Source organism: Plectropomus leopardus, chromosome 23, assembly GCF_026936395.1.
Source record: "Plectropomus leopardus strain MGB_pleo_1.0 chromosome 23, ASM2693639v1, whole genome shotgun sequence".
NCBI lineage: Eukaryota > Metazoa > Chordata > Actinopteri > Perciformes > Serranidae > Plectropomus > Plectropomus leopardus.
Window position 1 is genome coordinate 20312391 of NC_142198.1, and position 26655 is coordinate 20339045.

Sequence of the window (26655 nt, forward strand, 5' to 3'; positions counted from 1 at the left end):
TTTATATTTTGCAGTGTCACCGTTTGCATTTTTATTAGCAATTTGACTTTTTCTCTCTTTTTTTGAGATTTTTTAAAGAAAAAAAATTGCTGAATTTGATTTCTTTAAAAAGAAAAATTGGTGATTTTTTTGTCTTTAAAAATTGTTAGATTTTTGATTTGGGTGAAGGCATGATTTCTTTAAAAAATAAACACAAGCCAGAAACTGTAAAAACAGAATATATCGCTTGATTTGCATATTTCCGTCATAATTCCATATTTCACAGCGTATTTAGTTTTCCAAAACTTTTTCAGGCCTGGAAATTTCTATTTGCAATTTCCATGACTTTTCAAGGTTTTTCACGACCAAACAAAACCAGGTTTTATGAGCAAAGTCGTGCAGATTACAACAGAAAAAACACATTTTTATGAAAATTGTGCCTGCACGGTCTGAAAAAACACACTTTGAGAGAGCGCCTGTGAAGTGTGAATGTGAACACGGCTGGTAGCAGCACGTGTGTGTGTGCTTGTGTGTGTGTGTGTGTGCTTGTGTGTCCTACCCGGTGTGACCCAGGGTCGTGGCGTGGTGAAGCGGTCCTCTCCCGTTGCTGTCCGCCTGGTTGACCTGAGCGCCGTTCTGCAGCAGGAACTCGCAGGCTGCCAGGGCGTTCTGGTCAGAAAACAGGAGCAAGCTCTATTTTGATGCTTTTTTATACATTTTGGCACCTTATTTTGACATTCTCTAAAACTTCACATCAAATTTAAAGATGCATTTTCTCCTCACCGCTGAGACGGCCTGAATCAGCGGCGTGCTGGACTCCTCGGCCACGTTGACCCAGTTGACATCAGCTCCGTGGGCCAAAGCGTCGGCCATGATGGGGAAGTTCTGCAGGGCTGCAGAGCGATACAGCAGCGCCCCGGGGTGAAGCCCACTCAGATCCTCCTCTTCTTCCACATCTGAGAGGAGCAGAGGGTTAACTTTTAGTTTTGACAGAAATTATTATTTTATTTTAATTTAGAAAGACAAAAAAAAAAAAGACTTAAATTGTTGCAAATTGACCCCAAAAAAAGTTTCTTTTTTTGTGGATTAGAAAAATAATTGAATTTTTTGGACATTTTCCTCTTGTTCTTTTTTTTTTTAATCTAATAATCCCCTCCCCATTTTAAAAAGCAATATTCAGGTCATTTTCTTGTCTTTTTTTTGCAATTTGTTGAAAATTTCTGGCTGAATTGTTCATTGTTTATTCCCCCATGTTTTCGAAAAAAATAAAAACTTTTTTTTAGGTTTTAAAGGGTTAAGATTATCTTTCAAAACAAAACCATATTCATATATTTTTTTTTATATTTTCATCACTTTTATTGCTTGTTTTTGTTTTTTCACTTTTCTTTTTTAGCTTATTTTTGAGTAATTTTCTTGTAACTCTTTACTTATTTCTTGTTTCTTATCGAAGAAATCCAGTTTTCTCAGGTGTGAAAGGGTTAAAAAACGTTTTCATCTGATAATGTCAAACACTTTGTTTGTTTTTGTTTTCAGGTCACATGATCGCTGCAGCGTGTTTTATCTCACCTTTGTGTGTATTGTTCTGCTGGTAAAGGTCACTGGGACTCAGTCCTGAGAAGACAGAAAGACACGATTACTGCTTTATCCTGCTGACAGCACACACACACACACACACACACACACACACACACACACACACACACACACACACACACACACACACACACAAAAAACAGCGCAGATTAGACTCTCAGGATTATCAACTTCTGCTGGATCACCAACTTTGGGGATTGTGTGTGTGTGTGTGTGTGTGTGTGTGTTTGTTTTGTTGACATCAGCAGGAGTGTGGAGACTGATGAACTTTAGTGGTTCCCAACTGTTGGATTGTGGTCCAAAAGTGGATTGCATGTCCATATTGAATGGACCGCATGTGATTTGCGACCATGCAGAGTTTGCAGTTTATTTTGTTGAGGCGTTTCCTGATGTTGAGTGATTTTTTGTTTTTATGTGGCCTGTTTTTTTTTTTTATTAAATATTACTACTACGTTTTTTTTTAAACGTACTATTATTATTATTATTATTATTAAATTTCAGAGGAGGGGGTGGCTGTGTTTTTTTACCCTCCCGAAAGCTACAAATATATTTTCTTAAACCTCGCTGACTGTCTTCTGTGTAAACAGTTTCTGGCTGATCAGTGATGTCATTTTTGGTGATTTTTTATTTTTGTGGTCTCAAAGGTTTGTAAGGCACATTTTCTTTAAAAATAACCCAAAATTTTAAAACACAAAAATAGGTTGATTTTGTTAGGGAATAAGAAAATCACCCAAAATATAAATAAATAAAAATCACAAAAAAAGAAAATAATATTGCCAAAAAACTTTAAAGAAAATAATATTGCCAAAAAACTTTAAAGAAAATAATATTGCCAATTTTAAAAGAAAAAATTAAAAAAAAAAAATTTTTTAATTTAATTCTTTTTTTTCTTCATTCCCACGTGTTGTTATAAAATTACATATGTGGTCTTTTATATGTGGACCCTGAACTACTGACTGAGGACAAATCTGGACCAGTTGGGAACCACTGAACTAGACCACGAGCCAGTAACCTGCCGCCATCATCAGTCCTGATTCGTGTCTCTGCGTTCACCTGTGACTCGAGGCAGAGTGGCTCGGTTGGGTTTGGGTTTGAGCGGCGGCCGCTGCACGGTCCGGTCCTGCGTGCCGGCTCGGTTCCTCCTGGCGCTGGCTCTCCTCAGCGGGGTGTTCCTGCCCGTCTCAGGCAGCTTATGGATGAATTTCTTATCGACGTACTTTGATCGGATCCACGACTCTTTGTCTCCTCTGAGGGACAGAAACGAAGCATTAGAGAGAAAATCATTTTTCTCACACAAAAAACAGCCACCATACATTTACCGAAGTCCTGGTTTGAAGTACATACTTCAGGTACTTGTACTTAACTTGAGTATTTTATTTTCACGCTGCTTTATACTTTTACTCCTTTAAATGTGGGAAATATTGTACACTTTAATTCACTACATTTATCTGACAACTTTAGTTACTTACATCTATTTTTTCTTTTTTTTCTTTTTTTTCCTTTTTAATAATTTAGAGTTTTGGGGATGTTTGTCCCCCTCTTGTTTAGGTATTTTTTTTAATTTTTTAATTTAAGTTTGGGGTGTTTTTTCTATTTTTTTTTAATTTTTTTTTTTAAATTAGGTTTATTTTCCTTCTGTTTTAATAGTTTTTGAGTTTGGGGTTGTTTTGACTTTTTCCATAATCCTGAATTTGGAGTGTTTTTTAATTTTTTTTCATTTTGATTTTTTTCTCCTTTATTTAATAAAGAAGGGGTGGGTTTTTTTTCTATTTTACAATCTAAGGTTTAGGGTGGGTTTTTTTAAATTTGGGTTGGTTTTTTTGAGTTCTACCATTCTCAGTGCAGGACTTTTACTTGCAGTAGAATATTTTCACAGGGTGGTATAAGTACTTACTAACAAAACTAAAGACATGCGGGGCTGTTTGTCAGCGTGTTTCTGGTTTTACTCAGTTTGACTTCACAACATGTTTTTGCAGCTGTGAGACGAGAATGTCTCACACATGTCCTCCAGGCGCTTAGTGTCTTTTAATTAAGTCATAAATTCAGTAAAAAAAGAGCTCTGTTTCTCTTTCTTCACTATTTAATTAGAAGCACGAGTGGTGCTGTCTGCTGCCTAAAGGAATATTTCACCCCAAAATCATTTTTTCTTATGCTTCAATGGTGAACAGCGAACTCAAAAATGAAAAAAGAAACCTTCATGAATTGCTTATGTTTATACTTTTATGCTGTATGAGCTGTGTGAGAGTTTGGAAACTGATATTCTGATTTAGTGTTGCTGTGGTTAAATTCGGACCCCCATGACTTCAATTCAATTCATCTAATAAATTTTTTCCATTTTTGGATCCTCGCGGAAGCATGCAGGAAAAACAAATATTAAAGAAATTAGTAGATTTGGAAAATTATATTTGAGAAAAATGTCAAAGGAAAAAAAAGAGTAAAGATGGGGGAAACTGTATTATAATGATAATAATTATATATTTGAAATTATGTTACAAAACTGTTATATTTTAAGCACTTTTTCCAGGTCTTTTTTTTACATATTTATTTATAGATTTATTTCCAAGTTTTATCTTTCTTTATTAATTTCTTGCAATTTTTTTTTCTTCTTATCGCTCATTGCCATCTTCCCATATTTTCAAAAGATATAAAGCAAGTCTACTCAAGTTTCAAAGGCTTCAACAGCTTTGTACGACATTCGAGCCATATTGAGTCAATAACAACAAAACTTATATTCCAAAAGGAAACAAAAAAGTAAGCAAACAACATAAACCCAGACAAGATGACTGACAGCTCACGCTGCAGAGAGCATGCAGCCTCACAGCGAGTTTCCGGACAGTTTAGTCATGACGTTAATCATGCGTATCGTGTACCTGTGGCACTTCCTGTCTGCTGCGACACAACAGGGAGGAGAAGAGGAAGTCGATAAATTAGTCTGAAGAGAGTTGTAGGCTGCTGATATAATCATCAGTGAACCATGAAGATCTTTGCAAAGGTAAATTTTTAAAGCTCAGAGAACTAATCTGAACACACTTTAGCTTTGCCAAAACCGAACCACTCAAAGGTGGCATGTAAAAGTCTTCAATCAATGTGGAAATATACCGTCTACGAGCAGAAACTGTTATGCAATGTCATAATTGTGACAGAAGGAGGAAATGAAGAGCATTTCTGTGGGTTTTTTGCAGCTACACTAAGTTTGATAAATTAAATATGCTGTAAAATCTTTAATATTTGAAAATAAATTCCCATAAAGCCAGTTTTGTAGTACAGGTGTGCTTTTAACATGAGTTATATGCACAAAAAATAATAATAATAGTAATTTGGATAATAAACCAGCACATTATGACATGATGAAATAAAAAAAACTACTAATGTACTTTAAGTTTTTGCAAAGACTCAGATCTTGCAGGATCATTATTTGCAAAAGTACTTTCTTATTTCTCATCATGCTCCTGATGGAAAATATCAAACCAAACTCCCTTTAAGAAATATAACATTTTAACGATTCCTTATGCATGTATAAAAACACAAACTCTACAAACACAAGATAAAAGGAATCAAACGTGGATAGTATTCTTGTCAATTCGGCATTATAAGATAAACTGTTTTTAGGTACAAACATTTCGGATTTTGTCGCCTTAAGTCACTACCAGTTGGTTAGCTGAGCTTTTTTAATGAGAGGAGGGTGTGTGAATGAGAGTGTGTCAGAGTTTTATTTTATTTTTTAACATTGAAACGTCATTTTTAATATAACTTTCTAAAACAGAGAATCTGACTGTGAAAATATCAAAATAAAAAGCTCATCTGTAACTTGTTTAACCCCTCAACACCCAGAAACAACATGAGTTCATCAGTTTCTTTCTCTTTTTCACCTGAAAAACATCAACATAAGCTCTGTTTGTTCTGATAATTCAAACCATCGAGTTCAGACACCTTTTGCAAGCAAACTGGTTTGATTTGAGTGTTTCACAAATTAAGATTTCTCAGTAAAATAAGTGCTGATTTGCTGATAAGAAAGAATTTAACTCTTGTCAACACTATAACAGCATCAGTTTTTCCTCCTTTTCCACAGAAAAAGAGACTTGTATTGTGTGAAAGTGCTTGAAGTCATTTGGTGTGAGGACGGCATAAACCGAACAGCAAATCAAAATGAAAATGAAAATGTTTGTACCTGGGACTGGACGGGTGCGGCTTCTTGATGGTGATCTCATCGATGCGGGCCTCGTAGATCCTGTTGATCACTGTGTTTCCTAATTCACACATCAACTAAAGACAGCAAAGAAATGTGAAAAATTTTCTGAGCAAAGTTGCGTAATTTTGAGAATTTAGCTAAATTTAATGATTGCATAATCGATATACTCTGTGGAGCTTGTTGTTAATGCACGATGAGGTTGTGAAGCTGCTGCAGTTAAACGGTTAAATTACCTTAATGAGCTCTGGCTCCCAGGAGTCCAGAGTGAGGGAGCGTACTTTGGAGAAATGGACTCCCAGGCTCCTGTTAGGGGGAGGAAATCATTAAAGTTCAAGCCAAGTGTGTGTGTGTGTGTGTGTGTGTGTGTGTGTGTGTGTGTGTGTGTGTGTGTGTGTGTGTGTGTGTACCTGTGTATTCCCGAGCAGATGATACAAAGCGTGATGCCCAGGTTGATGGAGGCCCAATCAGGAGCAGGCTCCCCGCAGTCGCAGCACTGCTTGTTCCCCGGGATCGCCTGGACCTCCTCCAGCGCTTTGCAGCCCTTGTTCTCCTGATCAGCACCACCTCCTCCTCCTCCCCCTCCTCCTCCTCCTCCGCTCAAACTGCTCGTAGACATAGAGCTGCAGCGCTGTCTCTGATAACACACACACACGCACACACACACACACACACACAAAGACAGACATAAACGAATGAGGAGACGCACAAAGGCATGCAACTTCTGAGAAATCTGAGAAATGTCCAAAAAAATCCAATAAACATCCTAAAATCCTAGAAATGTTCTCCAGTCCTTACAATGACATGAAATCCTAGAAACGTCCTAAACTCTTGGAAATGATCTCATACCTTGAAATGTCCTTATGTCCTACAAATGTCCTAAATTCCTAGAAATGTCCTAAAATCCTTGAAATGTTCTGGCATCTTTGAAACGACCAAAAATCCTCGAAATGTCCTCCAGTCCTAGAAACATCCTTAAGTACTGGATAGTCCTAAAATCCTAGAAATGATCTGAAATCCTACAAATGTCCTAAAGTCCTACAAATGTCCTTAAATCCAAGGAATGTCCTAAAATTCTAAAAACGTCCAAAAACTTCAACTCCTCTGCACCTCTTTGGATTAAACGCCCACTGAAAATGCAGATATAGAAGATGAAGTGTGTGTGTGTGTGTGTGTGTGTGTGTGTGTGTGTGTGTGTGTGTATGTGTGCGCGTGCGTGCATGCATATGTGTGTGTGTGTGTGTGTGTTCTCACTGGGCTGTGTGGGTCCTCTCTGTGCTCCTGAAAGGCTGAGGCGATGCTGTTTTGGACGGCGCTGATCCACGCCTGCTGCAGCCTTTCCGAGTCTGCCTGCAACAAACAACACCTACACACACACACAAACACACACACACATGAGAAATTAACACAAACAACCCCCCCCCCCTCTCTTGCAGGACGCTCTAATCCACTCACTCAGCCCTGATGAAAATTCACCCACGTCTCTCAAACACACGTACGCATCAATGCACAAACACGTTCGCCCACACACACTCACTTTGACGGAGACACCACTTCAAAACAGAACCGTCTCTCATTTTCAGTGCTGGGCTTCACCGTGCAGAGACGCAAGTCCTCCACCACAACTGTGGGCTGGTCCTGAGAGAGACCGGAAAGACACGCAGGTCAAACCATGAGTGTGATTTTGCACATTTATGTTCTGTGTTTGGCTGTTAAAGCTGGGGTACGCAGTTTGATTTCAGCCTCTCTTGCAGGGTTCATAAACATTTTTACTCATAACTTTCCAGGATTTTTCCAGGTCTTTGAGGAAAAACTTTAAAGACCATACATCCTCTGAAATGACCGCTAACACTCTTTATCAGGTCTTTTTTATTGCTATATTATTGCATTTTAAGCACATATTATTAAAAAAAAAACATCAGTACAATTTAGGGACTGTTATGACTGTTATTTATGAGAGCGGAGGAGGTGGTGCAAAAAGGGCTCCCCCCTTTTTGCACGTCATGTCAAATTGTTTTTAAGCACTAGGGAGGCACTTGTGATTTTTGATTTTGGCTTTAGGGGAGGGGCAAACAACTTTAAATGGCTGCATTTTGAATTTGAATGCCAGCTTTTAAGGACAGCCTACAGGTTTGGAGAGCACATTTTAAAAAAAAAAAAGTTTTGGCCTTCTTTCTTTCTTTAAAGAAAAAATCTACACTTTTATTTTCTGTATTTTTTTAAAAAATTACAAATTTTAAGAGAAAACTTTTTTTCTCTAAAATCTTTTGGGGGCTTTTTTAATAGAAAAAAATGCTGTTTATTTTTCTTTACTTTTTTGTGATTTTTAAAGACAAGACTTTGGTGATTTTTGTCTTTACATTTTTTGGCACTTTTGTAAAGAAATTTTGAAATATTTAGAGAAAACTTGCCTTCCTAACCTGAATGTTCTCCAAAAACCACCAAGAAAACTGTACAAACAGTATGAAACTTTTTGTTGGTTCAGACAGTCCTTGAGCACATCAAGTGTTATTATGCGGGTTTATAAAACAAAATTCAATGACTTCAGAAAAAAATCAGATTATATTTAGTTTCCCAACTTTTCCAGGCCTGGAAATTTCTATTTGCAAATTCCATAACTGTTGAAGAAGTGCAAGCTTTTTCAGATTTCTTCCAAACCCAGATTTAAATATTTTTTATTTCATTTTTTTTTTACATAATCTAAATAATACCTTGAATTTCTTCTGATACACCAGCTGATTCTTTTGAATCGAGAACCAGCGCCTGGAGCGGAGAGAGAACATAAAAAGGTCATAAGGTCAGGGACACACACACACACACACACACACACACACACACACACACACACACACACACACACACACACACACACACACACAGCCCAGAAAACTATTTTCCATCTCAGCAGAAATTTGAGTCCTCTTAGTGAGACGTTTATGGAGAAAATCCACAAAAACAATGCAGCTGTTCTGTTTGAGACACTCTGTGGGTGAACTTGTACCTGCTCCAGGTCTTGAAGGCGTTGCTGGCTCTCTTATAGAGGTACCCTTCCATGGCGATCCCATTTGCTGCGTCAGCGTTGAAATCCATTATGGAGTCATCATAGGACACGTCCTGGAAATATTTAATACAATAAAGTCACTGGAGTTAATTTTATTTCTAAATTGAGTTTAACTTCTAATGAACTATGTAAAAGTGTACATTTAAGTGTTTTTGTACCTTTTTCTTTATTGCGGCGTGTCTTTGCTCCATGTCTCTTTTCTCCCGGGCGGCGTTCAACACAAACTGAGTGTGCTTTTAAAACAGAAACAGACGCAGAGGTTATTCTCCAGACACAAATATCGATTTTTAAATGATGCACATTATTGCTCTCATAATAACTCACCATTAAGAGCTCTAATATATAATCTCTTAAGCTCTCCGATACATTAACTGAGCTGCAGTTTTCACTCAGCTGAGTGAAACTGATTAAGTGATCGATGACACATCAGCTGGATAATTACCAAACCAGGCGCTGAAAACCCAGTCAAACATTTAGAAGATTTATTTCAGGTATTCACCACTTTTACGAATAATTCACTAAATAAAAATATTAAATAATCCTAAATAATTCACATGTATTTACATGTATTTGGTGAGGCCAAACAAGTTAAAAAAGAAAAAAGAAAAAAGAAGATATGGGTAAACCAAAAGAATAATTTCATAAATTAAATAAAAATATTAGCTAAAATAAGTGTTCATAAAACCTTTAAAAAGAAAATGTTAAAATATATGTGCATGGATTTGAAAACTTATTACTGACATCTGATTATCCAAGTTTTTTTTCTTCTAAATTTATAATTTTAATCTCTGAAAAATCCTGAATCTCTGAGTTTATTCTCACAAACTGACTGACTTGACTTGACTTGACTTGATAATTATTGCAATTTTATGACTTTAATCCCGGAAATGCTGAGCTTGCTTACGTGAAATTTGACACTTTTTTTAACAACCTCACCTGACTTCCTATTCTTATTCTTAATTTCATTAAATATTCTTATTTTTATCATTATCAATATTATCATTATTATTATGGCAGTAAATTTGCATTTTTTTCTTGTAAATTAATGATTATAATAATGGAATTTTTTTCTCAAAATGTGTGCTTTTTCTCTAAATTTACTTTAATCTGAGAAGTTAAATAGCAGAATTGACATAAAATAATAATAAATACAAGAGTTACGTTAATTAAAAGCGAGACTGAATAAATAGGTTTTCAGTTGTCACAGAACCTGCTTCTCTTACGGCTCTTATTTTAACCAACAATGGCCATCATGAGCCGTCACAGGACCCTAAATTTAAATGCATACGTGTCACACTTTCCTATTTGTGTCTATAAGTTGTTGTCTTTTCACAGTACTGAAGGACAACTTTCCCCTTTTCCATTTCCTGTCCAGCATGTTTGCCTCTGTGAGAAAAACAGAAACAAAACAGACATCAACGAGCTCCGGCGTCGCTGCCGCCGCCTTTGCTCTCCAGGAAACAGGGATTAGGAAGTGTTGACATCTTCCTTCATCCTGTGTCAAACTGAAAAACAACCCTGCTGGAGTCTTTTCAGCATAATATTCCTCCTCATCTGCTTCTTCTCATTCCTATCGTTTCCTGTAGAAACAGGAAGAGCCTTTGTGCGGTTTGATTCGGCCGGTGGACGCTGACAAACTCATTTCCTGTTTGAAATTCATTTTGCAAAAAAACAGTAATTCTGCTGATGTTCAAGGTTTACGGTGCAAAAAAAAAAAGAAAAGTTTTTCCAGTTTGGATGGATGGAGATCTCACACACACTCTCACACACACACACACACACACACACACACACACACACACACACACACACAGACACACAGACACACAGACACACACACACACACACGCAGAGCCATGTGAAATATTTCCTGTTGTTGCTCACTTTTTCCTGTCACGATGACAGTGTGATGTCATCCTGTGACTCCTCGGCCCGCCCCCCTCACAAAGATGCCGAGAACTCGTCTGATGCAACTCGCCCAAACTAAATGCTGGGTGTCAAGATTAAATGCATCGAAAAATGCATCAAGTTTATTGCAAGTTTATCTCATAAAATATCTGCAGAGTCTTTTTGAACACCTGCATTGTTTCTATCAGCGTGTGCTGCACAAAAAAAAAATTATTTTAGGCTAGATCCAAATTTCTGGAAAACACACAAAAAATAAATAAAAATATGAGCAACAAAACTTATTTTTTTCTTCCTTAAAAACTCCCAGAAAAGTGCATTTCTAAAATCACTGTATCATATTGAGGAGAAGATAAAAACAGCCTGCTCATCAAAATATCGCTCTCCAGTAATCAAGACCATCAAGGGTTATTCGGACTATTGTCTCATACAGTCAAAAGCTTCTAGAGGGTTTGAAAGACATGCTTTCTTTTAAAAATTCAAGCAATATTTCTTCTTTAAAAATATTTGGTGATTTTAAAGAACTTTTGGCATTCTTTTGGTTGTTCTTTTGATAGAATTTTATATTTAGTGATTTTTTTATGCCAATTTCTTTTTTCTTTTATTTGATTTTTTTCATATTTTAGTGATTTTTTTTCCCGCTAAACTTTTTGGTAATTTTTGAATATTTTTGACAATTGCTGTTCTCTTTTACCGCTTTTGGCTTTTTTTTGTTTGCTTATTTTTTTTTCTTAAAATTTGTTTGTTTGTTTTTTTCCTATAAAACCTTTTAGTAATTTCTTTTTCTTTTTTAAAATGTTGGCATTTTTTTCTTTTAACTTTTTTGGTGATTTTAGAGGATGGAAAATTTAATATGCACATATGGGCACTTGCCTGTCAGACTTTACACATTTCTTCCACAGAAAATGGTTTGAAATTACAGTTATAAACAAACCCACACAAAAAATGCACATACCAAAAATCCCCTACCATTGCTGTCATCGAGCGCCATGTTGGCACCTCATTAGATACAATAATACGACTGCAACAAGAGAATTTAAAGCACACTTTGACAAACATTTACCTCCTCATTCAGCTTTCGGCGATACTCGTCCAGTTCTGAGAGCGACTGGTGGCCGTGCTGGAAGAGCTGCGCCTGGGCCTCCATCAGATTCAACATCTGACCGGAAGCATGAGAAAGTATTTACAAAAAAAACTCCTCCATACATAAAATATGTATTTATAGAAGCAAAGCAACAAAATGAAGTTGAAACGGGTCAGCGTGAACTCACTGCCATCAGAATGTCCGTCTTCTTCTTGGCCTCGATGACATTGATCTGAAACGAAGGGAAGCGGCGGTTTGACGCAGCGTTCATGTTTCCATAACCAGAAAAACTCATCGGCCAGTTAAACTTCTGGGAGCCACAACCACAAGTGTGGAGCGAAGCCCCGAGGCAAAGCTGTTATCATTCAAAACAGCCCGAGCACGACTGTAATTAGACGTGCTGCTGGGAGTCCGATCCAGGCTGTTTTTGGTACCTGAACACACAACTACGAGACTGTTTTCTTCTTTCAGCTTCTTTTGGTGCCATGTTTGTTTTCTCAAATATGTAGTCTCCGCTGAAGTGTACCAGGGAATGCAGGGAAGCTAATTAACCCTTTGAAATATGAGCAAATTGGTTTGATTTCTTCCAAAAACATGGGGAGCAGGCAAATAAGCAACACATGGCCCCAAAATAGCACGAAATTGGCAAAAAGTTACAACCTGAAAGTAAGCAAAAACACTTGGATATACATTTGTTTTTCTTGTGTTTCATTCAGAAGCATTTTGCACATATTTTACCCTTAAACATGAGCACAAATAGCTTTATTTCTCTTTAAAAACAGGGGAAAAAACAATGAGCAAACTGAAAGAAACTGATAAAAAGGTGACCAGAAATCAACTTAAAATTAGTGTTAAAAATAGGAGAAAGTGAGGGAAAAAAAATGGAAAAATTATTAAACAAAATTGATTAAAAAAATAGATTTATGATTATTACAATGATGTATTCATAAATGTATTTCATGTAATATTTTTAATTTTTTGTACTTTTTTAAAGACAATTTCCTTGTTTTTTACTGTCCCTTTTGTTGCTTATTTTTTGGTAATTTTCTTGTAACATTTTACATATTTCTTGCAATTTTTTTTCAGTCATTTCTTGATAAGTTGCTCATTATCTCCCTCATATGTTTTTGGAAAAGATCAAGCCAGTTTGCTGAGGTTTTGCATTCTGTGGGTTTTAATGCACCAATTTCTGTTTTTTTTTTTTTAATGTGATGGAAATCACGATATTCAGGTGCCAACTGACAATTTAAAAATATGAAAAATAATTAAATTTAACACACACAAACTCTTAAAATGTTGCTTCCAGTGTCCCCTGACATCCTCTGAACACAAAAATAAAGTGAGAAAGTGAAGTATTTTAACGTTATCTCGTGTTCTTTCTTACCTCCAGGACGTAATCGAGCGCCTCGGACCGAAAGGCTCTTCGTGCGTTGAGCAGAGCGTTGCTCGCCTCCTCCACTTCGTGTTGTTTCCCTCGCGGGGCCTGCGCGTTCCTCGCCAGCGCCCCCTCTAGGTTTTCACTGCCTCGCTCAAACTCTTTCCGCACGTCCTTAAACCGGCGAACATCCCTAGAAGACGAGGAGGTTTGGAGACAGGACACGTCTGTGAGTATCGAATCTTTATTCAGGGTTCATATACAGTTTTACCAATACATTTTTAAAAAAATTAAAATTGGAAATATATAATAAATAATTTTGGCAACATTTACTTTAAATTTTTTTGAATTATATTTCTAGCTTATAGCGGTTTCATTAAATTTTTGGGGTGATTTTTAAATAACTTTAAGGTTAAAAAATTAGACCTTTTTTTTCTTTAAAAAAAATTAGATTTTTGATTATTTTTTTTAAATGGTAATTTTTCTCTTTTCTCTCATTAAAATTTTTGGGTGATTTTTAAATCATTTGCAGGTTAAAAATTAGGCCTTCTTTTAATTTCTTTGAAAAAAATTGGTGATTTTTTTATGGTGATTTTTCTCTTTTTTCTCATTACAATTTTTGGGTGGTTTTTAAATAAAGCAATCCCTCCAAACCTGCAAGCTTTTCTTTAAAAAAAAAAAACACATTGTTTTTACACTTTTTATCACAAACAGAAAGTGTAAAAACAGAAATTATTATTGAGTTTTAAAATTTCTGGTAGACTCAGAGGGTTAACCCCATTCAAATTGCGTCCTTGATTAAATATGCTGCTCAGTATCGTCACGTGCTATGAGACATCCTGTTGCATATCTAATGCACCGTATCATTCCCTCTAATTAGAGCAGACCGCAAGCAAAGTACACAGAGAGAGATCATAATCCTGTAATATTTTTAATGCGTGTGCTAATGGTTGGCAGACATGCACTCAGTGACTCAGCCTGAAGAAGGTTTCTGAGTGCATCTGAAAAATTAGATGCAAAAAAAATACGAAGACAGCACTCACTCTTTGACAAAGTTCTGCAGCTTTGCCTTGACTGACTTCTGCGTGGTCTCAATCACTTCCTAAAAAGGGAAAAAGGAGACAAATCTGTCACAGTGAGAAGAAATAACGGTTAAAGTCAAATGTGTTCGACGCTGTGCTGCAGCCCTGTTTGACCACACGCTGCAGCTGATAAGCGTCATGACGGGAAGAGAGACGGTGCAAAGACGGTTAGTCAGAGGACAAAGACAGACAGACAGACAGACAGACAGACAGACAGACAGACAGACAGACAGACTCACCCCCTGTGCCTCAAAGATGATGGACAGCTTTTTGGAAAATTTGTCCAAACACTCCTGCAGGACAGACAGATTAGATTCATCAAATCTGCAGAAATGTCATGTTTCTTATCTGTAATAATAATCTGTGTTTGGTAGTAAGAGCGCAGACTGCGTCCCATTTAAACCCAACAGAGGGAAAAAAATAAAAATACCACCTCTCAAAAAACCAAATGTCTTCTCTCCTGTTCCTGACTTATGTCGTTGAGTAACGGTTAAAAAAGTGTTTTTGCAAGAACATTGTGATGTCACATTAAAGTTGACCTTTGACCTCTTGGATGTAAAATGTCAGAACTTCATCATTTTATCATATTAGACATTTGTGCAACATTTTGTGATAATAATTATTGAGTTTTGGTCAAAAACATGTTTTGTGAGGTGCAAAATTTAAGCAGTATATTTTCAAAATGTCGATAATACACAATTGCGAGATGACTGCGTTTCTACTGAGCGATGTTATGTGACTTCTCCTCTGGCAATAACATCCCAGTAACCATGGCGATGGATGATCAAAACATCAGCAGGTTTATTTCTATTGCAGCCACCGCACGAGCCGTCATTATTTCCAATCCGGGGCGCTGTAGGAGTGTTATATGGGGAGCGGCCACATATGGGGGATTTGTTGGAGGTGATGGACGATTTCACAGAGGAATTGTAGATTTAAAACTTCAACTTTCTCAGAGTTATGTGATGCAATAACAGCTCTTGCAGCTCCTGCTGCATCATGAGAGAGCCAGTTCCTACTGACAAGCACATAGCCATAGCATCATGTGACCTAGAAAAGCCAAAAAAGTGTCTCCATTGCAGTTGATATATGCCTTTTTGAATAACCTGAAATACCACCTGATGCGAGCATAAAATGTTTTTTTGACGGGTTTCCATTTGGCACATTTGATATTTTGCAATTTCAATTTGTGCAATTTGAGGGTTAATGGAAACCCGCCTTCAGTGACCTTTGAGCACCAAATTCTAAGCAGCTCATTCTTGAAGCCAAGTGGACGTTTGTGACAAATGTGAGGAAACTCCCTCACGATGTTCTTGAGATATTGTGTTCATAAGAATGAGGCAGACGAGGTCTCAGTGACCTTGACCACCAAAATCTTACAGATCTAGTAATGATTCCAAGTGTGGACGTTTGTGCCAAATTTGATAAACAAATCTCTCAAGGTATTCCTGATATAGTCACATGAATGAGACAGACGGGGTCACACTGGCCTTTGACCACAAAGATTACTAAGTTCATCGCTGAGTGCACGTGAACGTTTGTGCCAAATTTGAAAAAAGAAACTCTCAAGGTATTCTTGATATATCTCATTCACATGAATAACACAGACAAGGTCACATTGACCTTTGACCACCAAAGTTCATTAAGTTCATCGCTGAGTGCAAGTGAACGTTTGTGCCAAATTTGAAAAACAAATCTCTCAAGGTATTCTTGGTATATTCACTTGAATGAGACAGACGGGGTCACACTGACCTTTGACCACATAGATTACTAAGTTCATCGCTAAGTGCAAGTGAACGTTTGTGCCAAATTTAAATAAATTGTCAAATATCGAAAACAACCCGAAAACATGGTGTCACCAGCACAGAGGCATAAAAAAGTCACTGCAAGAGAGCACAAAATATCCTGAATATTAAAGTCTAATAAATCAAAAAAAATTAGCACCATGCAGATGTACTTTAGAGTAATAAACACTTTCTTTCCTTGCAAATGTGACATAATCTAAGAAGGAAAACAACATGACATAACATGAGTGGTATGTGACCGCGCTCCTCTCACCTCCATCATCGTGTCCCCGGAGTAGTGCTGTCCCAGGTCCCGCAGGCCGCTGGCAAAGCTCTTGCTGGTCTGGCAGTAGACTCTGCCCGCCTCCAGCATGGCCTGGCATTGTTTCACAAGCTGTGGGACACAAAATGCAACACCAAAGCGTCAAATACATCCTAAATACTCAAACAAGAGGCACTTGAGTTGACTTACAGCTGGCTGTAATCATCGGTATGAATAATTAAACACAGCGAGTTATTTCCAGGAGTCCAATGAAACAGCCGGAGTTTGAGGTTATTACAGTGGAGCGAAATCACCGCACATGCTGAATATAGCCTGCAGCTCCACTTAAACTCTATCTGGAGTTCATTAAAATGCATTAGAGCGAGAGCAGCACATGGATTTACAATACTGGTTTCAAATACTGGGTTTTGTAAATTTATATTTGATGAATTTGTGCATTTGTGAGTTTTTTTCTGTTTGTTTTAACAAAGATGTGCACTAAGGCGAGATGTTTCACAGAATGACACTACATTCACTTACTATTAATGCTATATTTGAGCATTTACCAATCTCAAAATGTAATAAAAAAATGAATATGCACAATTTTAACTCTTTCTTTTGATGCTTCATTCTTTTTATAACTTTTTTGATGTTTTTTTGGTGACAAAACAGAAGAAAATAGCAACTCTATTTGTTTAAACTCACAATATAAACTCGTGCAGGAACATGTATTCATCTTTCTGTTCGTCAGTGAGGTCAGAGTTCAGCGACAGAGCAGCGATTTGCACGGAGCAGATAAAAAGTGCCTGAAGGCTCCGAAACCCAGTTGGTCCAGTTTTTCCAAAAATCGCTGCATCTCTCTGCAGCTGCACATTAATCACTCGCTTGTGTGACGCTTTGCGGGGAAAATAAATCAAGAACATTATCTCGCACTGTGATGAGCATATTGCTTTTATTTAATCGAGGAACAGAAACGCAGCATGTGACTTCTCAATCAGATGAATGGATTTGAAACTGTAGCATGAATAAACTCAAACACGCAAAGAGGAATATTGGTCATATCGAAGCAGAACAAAGTGAAGTTCTCTCTGCAGGAGCACAATACGATGGGGAAGCGGCACCTGCAGCTACTTCCTGCTCGCCGTCAGGTGAAAAATACCTCTACCGCCGCCGCCCACCTCTCACTTCACTGCCTCTTCACATGAGGAGTGTGTGTCCAACAGCAACAATACCTGAGTGTGTTTCTGTGTGTGTGTGTGTGTGTGTGTGTGTGTGTTTGAGGGAACATTTTTGAAAGTAGAGCAGTGACTCAGTATGATGTTATAAGTGTGTGTGTGGGTGCAGATGCGTGTTTCTCACCTTTTCTAATCGCGTCTCCAGTTCACTCACATCGCTCTGAACAGCTTCGATTTCAGATCTGAAACGGACACACACATACACAAAGTCACACACAATAGCTTGAGGTCAAAGGTCGCTATGAATTTACTTACATGAACTCCAGTGTGCTGATTTTACGGAGCCACATCAGTGCCAAACATTTTGTCAATTTGAGAAAGTTTCTAGTCAAGTCACAATTTTCAAAGAGAATAAATAACATCAAGTTGTAGGCTGAAACTTAAGTTTAGTATTCCTGCACTTTATACTGAGCTCTTTTTCCTGAGTAAGTCACTTACGATTAAGTTAAAGTTATGCAAAAAAAATCTAAAATATTTTTTACAAAATAATAATACACACTGTTTTTTTTCTTGTGTGTGTGTAGTGTGTGCTTATTTAAAGATATATTTTTTTAACTTATTAGCAATTTATTGCAAACATTTTTGCTTTTTTCCTTTAATTTTTCTTGCAACTTATTTCCTGCATTTATTTTAATAGAATTTTCTCTTTTTACTAGTACCTTACAAATGTTTTTTTTTTTTTGCATATTTTCAGATAATTTTCTCTTAACCTTTTATTAATTTCTTGGTTTTTTTGCTTATTTTCAGATATTTATTTGAAACATTTTACACATTTCTTTGCAAATGTGTTTTTTGCTTATTTTCAGATCATTTTCTTGTGACTTTTTGACTAATTTCTTGGGCCATTACTTGTTTCTTATCACCTTCTTAACATGTTTTTGAAAGAAATCAAGCTCACACCGAAAAAAACACCTTCTTTTAACTTAAAAAATTAGAGTGTCGGTTGCTGTACATTTTTAAGTTGACTGAATTTTAGAAGACAGGTCAAATCTTACCTCAACTTGAGGCAACCCAGAGACTAACTTAACGTTAAAACAGAAAGTTTATTTTCACAGTGCAGGTTTCAAAGGGGTAAGACCATAAAGTTTAGTTTTTGAGCACAAGAGCTGGCCCCAAAATGCGTCTCAGAAGTCCTGTGCATGACTTAGTTTGTCGTTTTTGGCGTTAACAGTCAGTATCTCCGCCTCTCGTCTCTTCTCACACCAGCAGCTCGACCATGTGGTTTCCGCTGCCTTCCACCAACAGTACAGAGACACAGAGACACGGAGACACAGACAGAGACACACAGAGAGACAGAGGAAGAAAAAAAGGCGAGACGTTGTGGAGAGAAGAGAGGAGGGCCCGGCCACACAGTAACTGTTTGTGTTTTCTGTGTTTGTTCGTGCGAGGATGTTTGGATCAAAGTCTGAGGTCATGTCCTCCGAAAACACGGCCGAATGTCGAGTCAACGAAGGAGAGCAGGGAAGAAAAGGCAGAAAAGATGAATTCATCAAAGCAGCACATCCTTTTCACGTCGCTCTGAATTAGTGTCACTTTCTTCTGCTGAGAGACGTAAGACGGCAGATTAAGACGGCTGGTTTCCGCCGTGGTTCTCCCCACAGAAAACAAACTTCCTGTCACTCCTGTCTAACTCGCCTCACTTCCTGTTGCCCTCCAAAGTTACCTAGCAACAGGAGGCAGCAAATTTGTAAATAAAATATTTTCCTCCACGTTCTTATCTATTTGAATGACTGTTTTCATATGTGAGATAACTTTTCTTCCCTTTTTCTTTTGTTGGTTACCCTGCTGTCGCTCAGCCTGACGTGTCCTGCCGGTCTTAAAAAGACTATTAAAAATTTTTAAAAAACTATTAAAAATGCTCATGTGAAGTAGGATTTTTATGATTTTTTTCCCTGACATTGCATTGCAAAAGCACAAAATAAAGGGTAACTTTAAGGAAAATAATAAAAAGAATTTTATCAAATGTCTCTAGCATTAACATCACCAAAAAATCATGTTTTATGTTTCAATATTTATTTAAAAAAATAAACTTGCTCCTAACCTTCAGTATTTTGTTAACAATATCTTTATTGGGGATTTTCAATAATAATGGATATTACATATAAATATATTAGTCTTGGCAGCATATCTGATATACCATAAAATTAAAATGCAAAAAAAAAAACAACTTTATTTACACAAATATAGTATACCATTAAATGAAAAGCCAAGCTTCAATAAAATTAATTAAAATAATGATAAAATTTGAAATAAATAAATAGATATTAAAATCATAATAATGATAATAATAATAATAATAATAATAATAATAATAATAATAATAATAATAATAATAATAATAATAATAATATGTACAGAAATCTTGACATGCCCCAACCCCATTCGCTTCTTTGGTTTTATTGGTCTCAACATTTTGATTCAAAAAATCCATGAGGCTCCCCTGGATATTTTCAAAAACCGCCAGCTTTCTTGTGGTACCATGAATTAGTTTTTCCAAAGCAACACATGTTGATGAATCCTTAAACCTCCAGTGACTGATTGTTGTTTCTCCTTTAATATTGAATAGTGTAAAAATGGCCTTAAGTTTTATTCCAAGTGGCATTAAAAAAAGTCTTAAAAAGTCTTAAATCCCACTTGCCCTAAGCAGTAGGAAGCTTCCACGAGGCTTCACCGTGCAGCTACCACACAACTCAAACTTTCCACCCCTGTGAGTGTGTGTGTGTGCGTATGTGTGTGTGCACGCCTCATAAACCCCTCACAGGCCGGTGGAGAAAGAGAGGCCGAGACTCGCACAGTGAAAAATGCCAAATCAGCTGGAAGAGACGACACCAGCCAGCCGCTGTGACTCGGGCAGGACGCCAACAATGATCGGGGCACACCCAAGCCCTGCCACACTCCCTCGAGCTGCTTGCAAAACCAATTTGGCGACACTTCCCGTTTGATTTCACCAGCTGCTGACGCTGTGTTGAAAGAAGATTGACTGTAGAGTCTGGCTGACATTCGGCAGAGCTACTCTGACAGCGTAGTTACAAACTTTAGAGGCTTTCAATGAGGTTTTAGAGGCTTAAAGTGGGCTAGTGCGTCGCTCAATAACAAGTGAAGTGATTAGCAGACATGTATGTATGTAATACACATCCATCAGTGTTACAGATGCAGATTCTGCAGGTAAAAAGTGTCCGGAAATGATCTGATATTAGTAAAAAAATAAAAAATAAATAAATAAATAAATTACAAAAAAAAACGAAAGGGAATGATCTGAAAAACTGCAGTATAACAATATAATAATGTTGTAAAAATTTTTAAAAAGTAAATATAAATTACGATAATTAGACACATCGTTCTCTGGTATCTGGTGTTTTTGTTCTGAGCTTTTTTTTTTTAACAGTATTTCCTAAATCTACCATTTGTTTTGCAGTTTGTGAAGCTTTTCTTACCACGCTGTTCATTGCCTTTTTTTCCCCAAGTTTTCTAAAGGAACTGCGCCAATTTGCTCAGGACTCAAGGATTTAACCCTTTGAAACCTGAGCAAAGTGGCTTCATTTCTATCAACAAAAAAGGAAGAAAGTTACAGCTCACAAGAAAATTGCCTGAAATTCATCACACAAAAAAGACAAGAACGTTTTTTTAAATCAAATAATGATAAATTAATTTAATATTTAGATAAAACAGTTAGTAATAATTATAATAATTATTATAAATATAGTTTTCTAAACATTTTTCCCTATGTTTTTATTATCAGATTTTCTTTCTTTCTCTTTCTCTCTGAAACATGAAAGTAGCAGATTTCATTTTGATGCCTCTGGTAAAGTAAATGTTGGTAGCAGCATGCAACCCTAAAAAAACAGTTTCAATCAGCCATAAAACGGAAAGAAGAAGGAGCAACTGTGCACGATGTAAGCAGGAAGTATTACGACATTTCAACTGTAAATTGTTGCAGAAAAGTCACAAATTGATGCATGAAACTAAAATACAATGCAAAAGAAAAAAAAGGAAGCGTTTGGCATTAAAAACCTTTTTTCAGGGGAGGACCTCCGGACTCCCACATAAATATATGTACTCCCTAACTGTTGCAGCAGCACCTTCCCCCTGATCAGTACACTTTGACATCCTTTTTGACGTTCCTAATAAAAGGTGTTCAGTAATGACGGGGTTAACGCAAGCTTCCTGTGTTTCAGCAGCTTCAGACCTCACATCAGTGTTTGCAGCCCTGCAGACCTGCATGCACTCATCCCAACACATGCAGCAAGTGATGCGACACGACCTCAAACCCAGAGAGACTGCCGAGTGTTTGCATGAACAAACCGACTCCATGTGATACACTGAATAAATGAAAAGTCGTGTTTTGGAGGCCAAAATGCCAGTTACACGAGCCTGTTGCAAAACCATCAAAACCCTTTTCGGCCCTAAGTTTTTAAAAAAAAAAGAGCCTGTCGTCATTACGGTTAGAAACTTGAAATAAAGACTTACTTATCTCGAGATGAGAAATGATACAAAGTCATAATCACTTTGAGAAAGTTTCTCATTATTTTGTGATATTAACTCATTTTTTGTCGTTATTCTGATATACTACGTCATTACTTTGAGATCCTAACTATTTTTTCCAAAAGCTTCTCATTTTGTCAAGATACAAGACATTATTTTGAAATACAAATTAATTAAATTAATTATTTTGAGATATAAAGTCATTATTTTGAGAAAGCATCTCATTATTTGGAGATGATGACTCAATCTGAGAAATGTTCTTATTATTTTGAGATACAAAGTCATTATTTTTGAGATATTGACTCATTAATAACTCCATTAATATAATAACTCCTCTTGAGAAAGTTTCTCCTCATTTCGGGCGACTAACTCATTATTTTAAGAACTTTTATCATTATTTCTACATACTAAGTCAATACTTATAAGATACTTTTGGATTATTATGAAAAAGTTTCTTATTTCCAGATACTGAGTCATTATTTTGATGTTGAAGTTTTACATGATTATTATGAGAAAGTTTCTTATCATGTTTGTTACTATGATGACTTACAGGGTTCCATCCTATTTTGGCAGAAATGGGCTTCCATACAATAAAGACCTTCAAATGGGAATATAATGATGACTTGTGAGTTTTTTTTCCATCCTAATTTGGCAGAAATGGGTTTCCATACAATACCAACCTTTAAATGGGAACTTAAAACATTATTATTAGAAATGTTCTCATTATTTCTAGATACCAAGTTGTTGTTGGGTTTTTTGATAAAGTTTTTATTTTATTTTATTTTTGAGGTAGCCAACTGAGTCATTATTGTGAGAATGTTTCTTATCATTTTGTTTGTTATTATGATAACTTACAGGGTCTTTTTTATTTTCCCCATTCTATTTTGGCAGAAATAGTCTTCCATACTATATTGACCTTCAAATGGGAACTTACAAATTATGATTAGAAAGTTTCTTATTATTTCCACAATCTAAGTGGTTATTTTGAGAAAGTTTTACACTATTTCTAGATAAGTATTGAGACATTATCATGACAAGATTTCTTACTATGACAGTCTTTTTTTTTTTTTTTACATCCTATTCTGGCAGAAATCGGCTTCCATACCATATTGCCCTTCAAATGGGAACTTACAAATTATTATTATTAGAAAGGTTTTCATTATTTCCACAAGCTAAGTTGTTATTTTGAGAAGGCTTTACATTATTTTGAGATAGCTTTTGAGACATTATCATGAGAATTTTTTTTTAAACTATGACAGTCCTTTTTCCATCCTGTTTTGGCGGAAATGAGCTTCCATACATTATAGCCCTTCAAATGGGATTATATATATATTTTTTTAAATGGTGCTTTTGCATGAGTATAATGATATTTATCCATCTTTTTCGTCCTATCTGAAACTCCAGAAGCTCGATTAAGACACGTTTTTTATGTTTTGCAGTCAGAGTTAAGCCTCCTTATAAATTAGGCTACATCACCGTTAGCACTTGAGCACAGGTGAAACTCTTACCTGAAGCGTGGAGAGTCTTTCAAACACTCCTCAAAGTCCAGCTTGACCGTCATCCTTCGGTTTTATAGTCACACAAACGAAAAAAAGAAGCTCTCTCGATCCACTTCGGAGCTAAACAAGAACACAGTGAATCTTCTCCGGGTTTTAAGTCTCCACACCGGCAGCTTGACTCATTCTTCTTGTCGGACGGTTTTCTTTCACACTTTTAATTTGTATTCCTCGCGCAGCTCCTCTCGTGCTCAGCTTTCTGTTTTTTTTTTTTTTTTTAGGGGGACACCGTGTGCCTGATCTGAACCTCCTCTGCAGCACATCCGAGCCCAAAGACGACTTGTCACCGCTTATGAATGAAAGCAGGGAGATGTCAGCTGAGTTACTGTCACCATTTTATCCGGATAACTAAAAAAAAAAAAAGAAAGAAAGAAAAAAAAAGCGCTCGTGCCCGGTGGAGAGGATGCTGCAGAAAGTTTCTCCACAAAGATAAAAGTATCCTTAGTAATCAATATGGATTAATATTCCCAAATGAGATCAGATGGTGGATTTGATGTTTCTTCCCATGAGAGCCGACTGGAGTATCTCTCTCACACACACACTCACACACACACATGCACGAGGTCCAACCCCCATCTCTCACTATTTCCGGGTTTCTTACTCATGGCAAATTGTGGTTTTGAAGTAGGAAACTGCACAAAATTAAAGGTTAGACTAAAAAGTCTGTAATAGAAATGTTTGACTATGAAAATATGGAGTTTAATAATTATTTTATAATCTGATATTTGATATATGCTGGTTCCTCTTTTTGTTGTTTGTGTATTCAACTCTGCAGTTTCAGTGAAGGGAGACTGGGTGTGTATTCTTGTCTGGCAACCTTTTTTTGTTAAGGTGTGAAGAAGCAACTCGGTAAAAATAAATTCATTTACGTATGGAGGAGCATTCCTACCCAAAAAAGAGGCAGGTAAAATATATAAAAAGTAATGTTTGATAGAACAAAAAACTAATGGAAAGTTGGAGTGATGGGATTGTGAGTTAAAATATTTAATTACAAAGTGAGAATTATTATAACTTAATCAATATGATGAGATACAGAGTCAAATAACATGAGATTTTTTTAAAAAAAAAAGGTTAAAAAATAAAAAAAAATAAATTAAAATTAAATGATGATGATGATGATGAATTAAATAATAAATAATTTATATTGAATACATTAACAAGGACATGACCTGAATATTAACAAAAAAGACAAAAGTTAATAATAATAAAATTAATAATAATAATAATAATATAAACAAGGAAATTGCATTAAAAAATTAAAAGGAAAAAAAAGTAAAGAAAACAAGACAAACAAAAGCGAGCGTTAAAATTACTTTAAAGTCAGCAAAGAGAAAAAAGAAGTAAAGTTGAAAAAAGAAAAAGAAAAAAAGAAACTAAAAAAATTACATGATCTGAATCAAATATTACAAATTTTATATACACAAATACAGTAAACCATTAAATAAAAAAGGCAAGCTTTAATAAAATAAAATTAAGTAAAATAAATAACAATAAATTGAATTTTTAAAATAAATAAATTTAAAATGCATTATTTAATATAATAATAATAATAATAATAATAATAATTTTCTAAATTGCCAGCTCTCCTTTAATAATATAGGGGGGAAATGACTTAATGTCAATGTCATTAATGTCAGCTTATCAATAATAACAATAACAACCATGAGGTTGTTTTTTCTCACAGACAGTGGCAAAAAAAAAAACAACAAAAAAACAAGACAAAACAACCCATTACAAGGTGTTGTTGGGCAACGTTAAATTAGCGACCTGCACTTTGTCATCATCACCACAGACAGACTGTTGTAGTCAGACACTCTGAGGTCTGTGGTCGACTGCTGCGCACTGAAGTGTAATTACAGCAGATCAACAGGACTGACTGTCTGTACTCATGACTGCGCTGTGTGGCAATGCACAAACATCTCATCTATCTATCTATCTATCTATCTATCTATGTCCTTAACTTATGTGAGAGTATTCATACCACCTCTGTTACAAGTAAAAGTCCTGCATTGAAAATGGCACTGAAGTAAAAGTAAGTAAGTATACTCAGGAAAATATACTTATTATTTAATGTAAATATAGTTAATGCAGAAAATTCTTTTGAAAAACATTTTTAAAAAACCCTCAAAAATATTTTTAAAAAATATATAGAGAAAAACTCTTCAAACTCAAAATTATTTAAAAAAGAAGAAATGAAACTTCCAATAAATAAATGAAAAGGAGAGGGGGGAAAGCACCTAAAAAAAAAGAATTAAAAAACACAAAATTAAAAGCAAAATTAAAGACAATTAAAAATATCTCAAACTCAAAATCTTAAAAAAGATTTAAAAAAATAAAGAGGAAAAAAACTTTAAATTATTTTTAAAAAGAACAAAATAAACAACCCCAAAAAACTAAACAAAAGAAAATAAAAAATATTAAAAATAAAAAAGTAAAACACAGCAAAACTCAAAATGATTTAAAGATAAAAATCTATCTATCTATCTATCGATCTATCTCCCCCTGCTGAACAGCAACAGTCACTGCAGCTCATTTTTAAAGAAAATGATACTTTTTGATGGTTTGCTTCCTTCGCTTTTGTTCATCCTGTTTGCAGATGTTAATTTTTCTGAGTCTCTCAGAACCATGATGCCTTCACTGACCACCGCACTCTGTGGGTGTGTGTGTGTGTGTGTGTGTGTGTGTGTGTGTGTGTGGGTGTGTGTGTGTGCCAAGAGACGTCACACACAGGGCGTAGTTTGGTTTGTTGTGTTGCTAAGTTGCTTCATCAAAATAAATAGTCTCTCGATCAAGACAAAGAAATTTAGATTTACGAGAACCCGTGTTTAAAATGATGCCATACACTAAAGTGCTGACCAGAAAAAAAACAGATTTACAAAGAAAAAAAATGACCGCGAGCTCCAAAAACAAACTGTACAAGCTTTTTATGTTATTTTTATGTGCAATAAAGAAAACCTCTGAAATTTACCGATATGTTAAATGCTGAACTATGTCCTCTTATCAGAGCGCGCCAGGAGCGTCAGGAGCGCAGCGCTGCGCCAAAAGCACGGAGGGGGGCGTGTGCGTAAATG

General features: G+C 36.0%; 1 protein-coding gene across 1 annotated transcript in view; it reads right to left on the minus strand.

Moving 5' to 3' along the window:
- Positions 1-24131, minus strand: part of acap1 (ArfGAP with coiled-coil, ankyrin repeat and PH domains 1) — a 30416-nt gene extending 6285 nt beyond the window's left edge. The window contains exons 1-20 of the mRNA XM_088073960.1: positions 23537-24131; positions 17671-17728; positions 16324-16443; positions 14505-14558; positions 14227-14285; positions 13193-13376; positions 11996-12040; positions 11788-11883; positions 8978-9052; positions 8760-8872; positions 8470-8521; positions 7296-7396; positions 7013-7124; positions 6169-6395; positions 5995-6064; positions 5741-5835; positions 2626-2819; positions 1546-1590; positions 763-935; positions 539-648 (exon numbers count right to left, since the gene is read on the minus strand). Of these exons, the coding sequence (XP_087930086.1) occupies positions 539-648; positions 763-935; positions 1546-1590; positions 2626-2819; positions 5741-5835; positions 5995-6064; positions 6169-6395; positions 7013-7124; positions 7296-7396; positions 8470-8521; positions 8760-8872; positions 8978-9052; positions 11788-11883; positions 11996-12040; positions 13193-13376; positions 14227-14285; positions 14505-14558; positions 16324-16443; positions 17671-17728; positions 23537-23589 (2036 nt within the window). The 5' untranslated portion in view covers positions 23590-24131. The remainder of the gene's footprint in view (positions 1-538; positions 649-762; positions 936-1545; positions 1591-2625; positions 2820-5740; positions 5836-5994; positions 6065-6168; positions 6396-7012; positions 7125-7295; positions 7397-8469; positions 8522-8759; positions 8873-8977; positions 9053-11787; positions 11884-11995; positions 12041-13192; positions 13377-14226; positions 14286-14504; positions 14559-16323; positions 16444-17670; positions 17729-23536) is intronic.
- Between the last annotated feature and the right edge of the window lie 2524 nt (positions 24132-26655).